The sequence below is a fragment of the Amphimedon queenslandica genome, unplaced genomic scaffold (assembly GCF_000090795.2).
Source record: "Amphimedon queenslandica unplaced genomic scaffold, v1.1 AMPQUscaffold_13484, whole genome shotgun sequence".
Lineage (NCBI taxonomy): Eukaryota > Metazoa > Porifera > Demospongiae > Haplosclerida > Niphatidae > Amphimedon > Amphimedon queenslandica.
Genome location: NW_003546280.1, coordinates 47,877 through 59,121, shown reverse-complemented (window position 1 = coordinate 59,121; position 11,245 = coordinate 47,877). Strand labels below are relative to the sequence as shown.

General features: G+C 34.6%; 1 protein-coding gene across 1 annotated transcript in view; it reads right to left on the bottom strand.

The window, feature by feature from the left end:
- The window catches only part of LOC105311942 (steryl-sulfatase-like), a 33,042-nt gene that overhangs the window by 14,023 nt on the left and 7,774 nt on the right, over window positions 1–11,245 (bottom strand). Inside the window, exon 9 of the mRNA XM_019993983.1 lies at window positions 5,566–5,681. Coding sequence (XP_019849542.1) covers window positions 5,566–5,681 — 116 coding nt within the window. The remainder of the gene's footprint in view (window positions 1–5,565; window positions 5,682–11,245) is intronic.

Genomic DNA, 11,245 nt, shown 5'->3' with positions numbered 1-11,245 from the left:
TCATTATGACAAAAGCAAATTAGAATCAAATCCACAAACATTATATCATTGTTACTGTCTTCTCTCGTGATAGGAGCACAAATAACAAACCTTTATCTAAAAATAACTAAGAGGGAGAGCTAGGTAACATACATACAGTTGTGTACAGGTGTCTTAGCTGTCTAGATACACAGACAAAATAAAAGTACAAAAGTAAACCTAACGTCATCAACGCATCGCCATAAATAAAATGGAATCCTATTATGTCCTGTGTATATGGACTAATGTGAATAAATGAGAATGCATTAGCAAACTATTATTACTATAGAACATCATAACAACTCGTATTGTACTATAGGCTACTAAGCACTATAATACAAATTACTACAATAGTAAACTAAGTTGTTATTCAGCAAGTGATGGAAAACATGCTTATATAAAGGTTATACTCTATAGAGAGCGCATGTCTAGATAGAGTATGCTCTAGCTATTAAAAGCACATGTTGAGCATGTGGCATGTATATAATTTGACAGATGCTAGCTAGGTTATAGAGAGAATTAGTTATAGTGTGTATGTGTGAAGACTGGGTAATGGGCTGGGGAATAGTTATTGTATTTTGGTATGAAAAGGTGCAGCTGTTGTGGGGAATTCACACAGAGATAAACTGGGAGCAATTATGGCTCCTGAAAATAGCAGCTGCTAGATATAATGAAAGGCCCAACAACAAACAAAGGCATATTTGTTGAGCAAAGACTTGGCAGCAAAAGGATCCACAGTATCAAGTAAAACTATTCCTGAATCATTGCTCAATCAAAACAGACACATTAAGCCATCAGCTCCATTACATAATAAATCATAACATCACTATATACACATAGTACAGTATAGATATTACAATAACAGAGCTTATGTAATATTATTGTGTATGTATCAAACTGGCTTCTGTTATTGCCTTAATCTTCAAAGGGCCAATGCCAATACAGGCACAAGCTTATATATAGAGAATAGATAAATGGCATGTAATGTTATAATCTAATACAATTGAGTGGAGGGCTAATATGATAAATGAAATAGATGAAAGAAGATGCATATGCATGTATACAAGACACAATTAAGGAGTATACCAAGCAGTACGTGTATAAAACATGTTTAAGTATAATAATTAACGTAGAAATACTCGATTCTAACTTACTATAGACAGACAAGGATACTTCAAGAACAAACATGTACGCTTGTACATAATTGATAAAAAAAGGATTATTAGTTATCGACTCAAAATCAAGACAGTGAGAGAGTATCTAGTCAAATTCCTTGTGGTCTAAGTGGCAAGACTCCCCCTCTCTCCCCCCTTCTGATCTATAGTAAAATTATCATAAGGGCAAGACTAACAGATAGTTCAAAATAGCATCAGAGATCAGTCATTACAATAAACACTAAGCTATAATAATGCTATTACCACAGGATACATGTACAAGTATATACTCTCATTTATATGTAATAGTCTCTGTATAAATGAATGTACATGTTACTGCATGTATATAGTGTCATTATTATAGCCTCTGTATATACGAATGTGGTGTCAGTCTACCCAGTAGTGTAATAGTACTAACTGTGACCAGTAATGTGTAATAGTACTAACTGTGACCAGTAATGTGTAATAGTACTAACTGTGACCAGTAATGTGTAATAGTACTAACTGTGACCAGTAATGTGTAATAGTACTAACTGTGACCAGTAATGTGTAATAGTACTAACTGTGACCAGTAATGTGTAATAGTACTAACTGTGACCAGTAATGTGTAATAGTACTAACTGTGACCAGTAATGTGTAATAGTACTAACTGTGACCAGTAATGTGTAATAGTACTAACTGTGACCAGTAATGTGTAATAGTACTAACTGTGACCAGTAATGTGTAATAGTACTAACTGTGACCAGTAATGTGTAATAGTACTAACTGTGACCAGTAATGTGTAATAGTCTGTACAAATGCATGGTGGTGTCTGATAGTGTGTATATGTACACTAGGTCTGACGTATAGAGGGTGTGAAGCTTAAGTAGTGCTATGTGGTGTCTATGTGAGCCTAAAAAACACCATAGGACCACACTTATATACACAACAACACCCTGTGTAATAGACAGTGTCTAAAAACTGTGTAGCAACAGTCTGATCCCCATGGTATGGTCTATGGGAGAGAGGAAGCCTAGTCTTCAGTTTCCTATCTTTAATTTGTACACAGGCTCCTATTAGAGAGATATCTCCTCTACTTAATAGTCTAAGTATACACTGCATATCGCCAGCCTTTTAATTGAGAAAGATTTCTACTCAAGAATATATGGTGCACTATCTAATACACATGCATATGGACTAAAAGGTATATACAAATTGTTATATGTAATTGTACAAATTGTCAATATGTGATGTGGCTATGTGCAATATAAAGTCTTGAGGGGGAGATAAACACTATGGTATTCACTAGCTTATTGTCGCATTCCACAAACAAATAAAGACACGTCTCTCTACTCCATACACTCAGAGATATCAGCACACAATGTACCAGTAGTACAAGAGAATAAGTAAGAGGAGTCATGACTTCAACTATCTCATGTTAATACAGGTATGCAGCACCTGCTTTGCCGACACATTGTGTACAGCTATTACCAGAGGCAATCTTTAGCCTGTAGCTAAAAGGGTACATGAATGTATCAATTTAATGCGTGCATGTACATGTACATGCGTTGTGTACTCAATCTTATTTCTATTCCAATGAAACTTCACAATGTAAACACACTGATTTGAATTATACGAAGCAGTGATTACCAGTAATTAGGTATAAAGCTTTTACAAGGCGACAGTTTAGCAATTTTAATTTTATTTTAAGGAACAACAAAGCAAGTTCAAAATAAATTATTAATAAAGAAGGACGGGAGACGTTCGAGAGCTAGACAGTGGTAAACAGACCAATAAAACTACAATCATTTCTTCAATGATAACATCAATTGACTGTATTACAATAACAAAGAGTTGAGGCTTTGATGAAAGAATGTCTATTGAAAGCATCCATTGATTAGGATATAGCATAGTAAGTAGAGTAGTGTCCCTATAAATATTAGAATAGGAAGATATGCAATATCACTGTTTGTCACAGGATTTAGGTGTAGCCTTGGAATGAAGTGAATCACAATGGACATACCAGGGGAAGTAAAATAAATGAACACATTGTGCAACAAACATAAACACTATTGCATGTGTGTTTGTGTGTGTGTGTGTGTGTTTGTGTGTGTGTGTGTGTGTTTGTGTGTGTGTGTGTGTGTGTGTGTGTGTGTGTGTGTGTGTGTGTGTGTGTGTGTGTGTGTGTGTGTGTGTGTGTGTGTGTGTGTGTGTGTGTGAACACTAAGTACATGTACATGCATGTGTCTACATGTACATGTATATGTAATCACATGTAACTATAAGTATCATATATATCTATTGTATGTCACTTGGTATGTTTCAAGTGAAACAGAGACGAAAAGGTCAACACACCTTTAATTAGGTGAAGTGAAATAACACAGAGAGAAAGGATGAGATAATGATAAAAAATTTCATTAAAATAATGAATTTTAGGACACATAATGCATGCATGCTTGTCTAGAGTGCCGGGAAACAGAACAAATTTTATATTACCAAAGAAGAAAGACCGTGAGAGATATTAACCTGATATACCACAAGTACTAGTATAGGATGTAGTAGTACATGTAGAAAAGATGTCAATCATACACAGAACATTAAATAATCGGCTATAGTAGCAGTCAGCCACACACAGTGATAAACAGAGATAGAGTGAGTATATATAGTACAGAATATAATCATTTGCTATAGCTACTACTATCAATAATATTCATACACATGCCATTATCTTGTTGTCAATAACACTGCCATAGTAACATGAATAAAGAGATCACTGTGAATACTATCATATATGATATATGGCATATGTATCAATTAGGCAGCTGAAATTTATAATTCAAAAAAATATTTATCATAAGGGAGGGAGGGAGGGACAGCAGGGAATGTGTGTATCTGTTTACTATTATGCAACAAAAAAGTTGCACGTACATGCATGGTGACAGTCATTCCAGGAGTATACATGTCCATGTAACGTTTGTGTGTGTGTGTTAAGAAAATTGATTCGAAAGGTCCCACTAATTGCTAAATGAGTGTTATTAAATTCTTTCCATGATAGTAATAGTGAGACTCTATCAAAGCAAAAGCTGGCATGCACTAATATTTACATTTCTCAACGGTAAAATTGACAAGTGGAATGAACAACAACAATGTATAGAGAGCACTTCTTACATTGAAACACTTAATTTGTTTGAATTAGCAGCTTATACAACTCCCTCCTCCATCCAATTTAAGGCTCATTAGCTCAATAACTTGAATTATACACAGCATGCATGTAATAGGAATGAGTTACATATAAGATATATGTATACAAGTAATATCCAACCTAAAAGTACTTTTATTATTATGCTAGTGAACTAAAACAATATGATTACAATTAACATCAAAGCCAGTCTAGAGTTTATCTAAATGATGTAGTATCATAGAGAATTGCATAAATCATCACATTGGGAAGACACCCTAACTCCCCCTACTGGTAGACCCTGTCTCTTTCATTCATACCAATACCAATACCCTATACCCTTTACCCTCTCTCTCTCTCTCTCTCCTGCTCTCCCTACGCATAATACATATACCACATACTTACTCATCCATAAAACTATTAGCCATTTATGAAACTTGGATAAACATACATGAATATGCCATAATAATCACATGCATATATGGAGCGACAAGCTTGTACATGTATATACACATAATTAGGGACAATACTTCTTATCTTTATGACAAATATGGCAAAGGAAGGTGCAGTCACGAATAGATGTACTATCGAGGCACTAATAGGATTCAATCTAGTAATCGTATTCTACACAGGATAAGGTTATTATAAAATGGAAGGATGAGCGATGGATGAGATTACCATATAAGGAAGTAATTAAGCTATAGTGAAGACATATAAGAGCTAGGTGTACATGTACCGTTTGTAGTGGTACATATGTAGGAGCATGAGAGAGAGCAATGTGTATATGTAGCAGAAAATGTAATAAAACAGGAAAATTCTCTCTTAGACATTTCTCATTAAAATACCTAGTACTACTATAGTACAGGACTTAGGTCATATTTTGTAGCAACTTTAAAAATTCGTAAAAAATCGAATCTTGATCAGAATCAGCTCAAACTTGATATACAACATAAGAACATGTATAGGCATTAGAATAAATTATAAAAATGAAGAATTCTCTCTTAGTCATTTTTGACAAAATTTGGCTGATGACCCTGTACTATAGTACAGGGACTTTGGCCCAATTTTGGAGCAACTTTAAAAATTTATAAAAAGTCTAAAATTGATTAGAATCAGCTCAAATTTGATATACAACATAAAAACATGTATATGTATCAGAAAAAATTATTAAAATGAAGAATTCTCTCCTTGTCATTTTTGACAAAATACCCAGTGCTATACACTATAAACCCTCACCTAGTAAATACCACTAGTGTATTATTGGTCAAGTTAAGCTCTTTCAACTTGTTCATGATAAGACCAACACTTGCATCCATCTCTAATGTAGCGTCACCATACAGTCCTCTGACAGACTAGAGAGAGAGAGAGAGAGAGACAAAGAGAGAGGGAAACTTAAAAGAGAAAAAACATTTAACATAGTCACACGTCAAAACTAGTTAGTCGCTGGAATCGTGCGTGCAGAAAACACAGCCATGCGCAACATGTCGTCAGGTGATTTTATTAAAATTATGACAAATATTGCAATTAGACTTGACAAGAGACGAAAGAACAGCATAGCTTGTTGATTTGATGGCAGAAGAGAGAGGAGGGGGGAGGGGGAGAGAAAAATGAATACACATGTTTCTATAATTATCTATGCCCATACTAGCGCCACAGTGTAACTATCAATATGTATCAGTAATTAGAGTAGTGTTACGTATAACAATATTATGCCAATTAGAAATGTACATTGTGATTATATACACATGTTCAAATGGTGTATACCCACTCAAACTGATCGAGAGCACGAGCTACTTTTCAGGACAGCATGGAAAGGAGCATGACTGATTTTAAATGAAAAACCGATTAAGGAAATATTCGTGTCGCGATAATTAAAAACAACTTTAAATAAGTCAAGAATGATAATAACATATTAATGCTAATCTGTACTGGGTTCATGCTCTGTTGGCTCTGTGTATGCAATGCTAGCTGGTTGTTGTCACAATTTGGTTGATGACAAGAGGGAGTAATAGGTTGTGGGAGAAAGAGGTGAGAGACTTTAATTTATAAATTTAAATAATTATAAAGAGAGGGAGAGGGAGAGGGAGAGGGGGAGAGAAAGAAAGAGGAGAAGATAAAAGTATAAAGAAAAGGAGGAGAGAGAGAGAAGAGAGAAAAGGATGAGAAACAAATCATGGACTTCACAGAAAATTAATACATCAATTCATCATAAAAAAGTCATAAAACAGATAATAAACAGATAACACAAACGTTAACCACATCAAGGAAGAAATAAAGCATTTGAAACTAACACACAGCGATATGCGGTTGCCATAGAAATAAAGGAACAAGCGGCGACACACCTAGAGATGATATAACTTATACTAATCACAAAATATGAGAAAGATTGGAATACAGAATGCTTAGAAATGAAAGGAGATACATATTTGAAGAATTAGAAATAAAACTCATACATGTACATGTAAATAATAATGATGATAATCATACACAACACCCTGCCACTAGAAACACATTTCATGCATGCATAAAATATTACATTTAAGTGTTATACGTATAAGTACATGTATGTGCAAACTTACAGCCAAGAGTTCAAGCAATACAGTAGAAAATGGCTTCCAAAAAGGAGGGCAATGGCTTCAGTCAGACAAGCGACTGTGCAGTGTGTCAATAAATGTCAATATGTTTGTGCATTCCTCAAGCAGTGGGTCAGTTGATTATTTATTATCAACATGAAACCCTCTCCCTCTCTCTCTCCCTCTCTCTCCCTCCCTCCCTCCCTCTCTCTTTCTACTCACCTATCACTCCTCCTTTCTTTCTTTCTTGCATTCATTCATTAATACACACTCATTCTCTCCTTCCCTTTTATGTCTCCCAATTAAGAGAACATGTCATATCCTAAACACAATATACTAGACATGTTACATTGTGCATAGACATGTTAACCTAAAGATATCAGTCCTCATACGTCAATATCAACTCAGATCAGAATCAGATCAGTATCTGCAACATATCACGTCATACATACATAATTATAGTAACGTGATCAGTGTGATCGATGTACGTCATTTATCACGTGAAAAATACACACACGCATTTAGCTACACAAATCTTCTGGAAGCTACTCAAATATCATGTAAGGTACAGAGTACAATAAGAACAATGAAACGGTTCTAGAATGTAACAGAAAAGGAATGAGTAATTCAATACAGTCCAGCATCCATTGTCAACTGAATCTACATACACGAATGCATCATCAAGTCATTTTTTATGGTGTGGATATCAAGGTTATAGTGAGATAACAAGAGGATTTCAAGGTAATTTTTATAGGGACGCCAAGCATACGTGTAGTACAAATGAAATAACTGCCACTCTCTCTTAATGGGCCGGTTATAATTATTATGAGAAGCTAGTGACATAAGAGGATATTATTATGTATTTTGTTATTATAGCAACAAACAATTAAGCATTACGTTTAATACTTGAAAGAAACTGTGGGCGTATGTGGAGCCAATTTTATGGAATAGTTTCAAACCAGCCATTTTATTACGTTAATTTTCCGATACAAATACACCCACTTATGCCGTGCATTAAGCTAGAGCTGATTCTGATTAAAATTGGATTTCTAGGAATTTTAGATCAATTACTGCACTATAATGATAAGTAGTACGTGTACATGTATTTGAACTAAAGTGCAATATACATGTACATGTACACACAGTAGTAACAGCAGTCTTTGTATCACATGCAGTAGTTATTATCTATTATAATGGGAAAATGCTTAATATAGTTACTATAACTCTTACTACTATTAATACTAATCCTGGTAATTAGATTAACATGTTACTATATTGTCATGATTTAATAATCTCTCTCCGCAGTGAGCAGTTATCAGGAATATTTTTGTAAGCCAACTGGAACAAGAAAACTATACACCCAAGTTTACTAAGAACACATACACGCATATCCTGTTACATCATTATAATTCTAATAATAATGCCATCAGCGAGGGATGTCCTTATTTGATAGCAGTATGTCCGGTTTTACGTCAATTGACATAAAGTTAGGAAATGTTAAAACAACATAGTAATTAAGGAATTCTTAAATTATCGAGATAAAAATGTTACAATGACGTATGTGGCATCACATGCAAGAATATTAAATAAATTTATAAATTCTCATTCTTCTAGCTATACATGTACATGTAGTTCCGCTTGGATGGGTGGCGAGGAATTTATGATATAAAAAGTTGATGCATATTTTAGGTCTTATGTATAATAATAATGAATAGTTGAAGAAAGTAAAAGGAAGTGTCAAAGCGACAACAAATATATCCTAAGGACTGACTTGGTCACGTATCAATATTAATGTAATTCAATAAAGTAATGCAAGCAATGTGAAAATGGAGGGGTACATGCTTAAGGTGTGTGTGTGTGTGTAGATAGGAAGTGATAAAAAATAAACAGTTAAAATAAGGAGAGAGAGTTGGGGGGGAGAATGTTGGAGGAAATGAAATTCATAAACTGAAAGAGAAATATGGCCAGCAGATTGACCTATAACTTCAAACATGAGGACAGGAAGAAATAAAGACATCATGTCACATTAACTCACAATCATTGATAGAAAACAGAGAATTCCCTTCCACTTAGACACACTCCATGAACATATGAACACTGCAAACACACAAACACACACAAACACATCATACCTTAAACATAATTGAATAAGAAAGACATACTAATGCAATCTTAAAACTCTCTCTCTTCCCCCCTCTCTCTCTCCCTGACCCTCCCTCTTTTCCTTACCACCTAAAGTCAGGCGATACCCTCCTACAGCCAGACACATGTGCAAAGGTGAGAAATGATACCCTCATTACATCGGATAAAACATTAAACTATAATTGCCAGTACAGTGACATGAAGGCATCAAGTATCATCAAAGGTTTAAGTGTTTACAAATAATGGAGAGACATCAGAAGACCTTACCACCAAAGGGAGTGCATTAATATGAAGAAACAGAACACACACACACACATATACGTGCAGATACCAGACTGAGGTCAAGCAGCATAGCTATAGATAGTTAAACCTCCTAGCATTGATGATCATATATGGTAGGCAAATACATACAAATAGATATCAACAGAAGTACATCAGTTGGTAATTGAGGGGAGAAATGGAGGGAGAGTGGAACAAAGGCTACACTGATTGATTGTACACAGCTGCTAACAGGAGGATGTAATGCATTTAGAAGAGTGATTAGAGGCTTAATGTTATATTGGAGGACAAATTCTACTGAAACAACAGTAAATTACATAAGCTGCAATAGTGTACATGATTAATACATGTACATGTAAACCACATTACTATAAAATACATAGCATACATCATACATGTATTGAATGTCATTAGCTAATAGCTTCCTCTCTCTTTCTCTCTCTTCCTCTCTCTCTCTTTACTAATAGCCAGTTGGATACATAACACCAGCTGCTAATTGCATTACACTTTATTTAAACAACCTGTGCATGTCTTCAGGTAACTAATAACAAATAAAAGATCCATTGGATACAGGAACTGCATGCATCCATTATCATTACTTGTAGTTGCTATTATTTTGATAAAACAATAAACGAATGCTCGGAAGCATGTCTACATGTGCATGCGTGCACCACATTAGAGAGAGCATGTGAGCACAGCACATGTTGACAAACAATGGAGCAAGCTGAGGAATAGCTTTAGATTAAAGATATATACAGAAAACAAGAACAAAGAGATACATTATGATTGAGAGCCAGAGCTAGTCACACACTTGCATAGAGAGACTAAGAGAATAAATAAATAAACAGCAAGTACACAGCCAGGGACAGTCATACACAGACAATTGACACATGTACATGTATACATATATATTTGAATAAATAGACACTGTACGCATACTCAGAAATTAAGAGAGAGAGAGAGAAAGAGACAGTTAAGGAAGAGAAAGAAAAAGACAGACAGAAGGAGCAGCCAAATTAGGCACACATATTTACGTCATACATGTACATGTACATGTATATGTACATTTATATAAAGGTTACTCTACATTAGGGTATATTGACAGCCAAATGTCATACAACAGCGATGAGGTCACAGACGTCACGATTATAATAATAGGAATGGTATACTGATAGTATACTGAGAATATACTGATAATGTGGACTATTGTTTGGGGAAACGAGTCCAAGCCAATTCTCATTAGACGAATAAAAATTCAGAGAATACTACTAATAGCCCCAAGGGATGGATATAGCAGCCAAATATGATACTAATAATGAAAAAATTAAAAATAAAATAATAATAGTATATGTGCATAGTACTGTTGAAACTTCTGTATTTACATTCATGAAAAAAAAATGAACATGCACATGTACATATATGTAAGGTATAATGGGTCTATGAACATAAGAATAAAAATCAAAGCATGCTTACACAAAACAATAGTTGAATGTACTATTACACAACTGTACTCACCCACTTTACAAACATTAGTCATTAGTTTGGGCTAGACAATGAAATCATGAGCCATTGACACTATGAAATCAACAGAACAGAATCACCACAAACTAATAATGGAATATCTTAATAGATAAAAAACCTTTCAATCTCTTTATTGCTTTCAGGATTGAGCAACACAGAATAACACGACGCAATCTCAATCTGTAATTCTTAGAATTTAGATGTACATGTACATGTATACAGCATAATAAATGTAACAGAATCTACACCACAGGGGAAATGAATCCTAATTTTCTACAGAGGTTAATCTATAGTTAATGAGGCTAGTTGTCACATGCATGTGGGCCATTAGGCAGAGACTAATTATGACGAGAGGGAGAGACACACTGCTAACAGGAAATGAAAAGGAGAGAAAGAGAGGA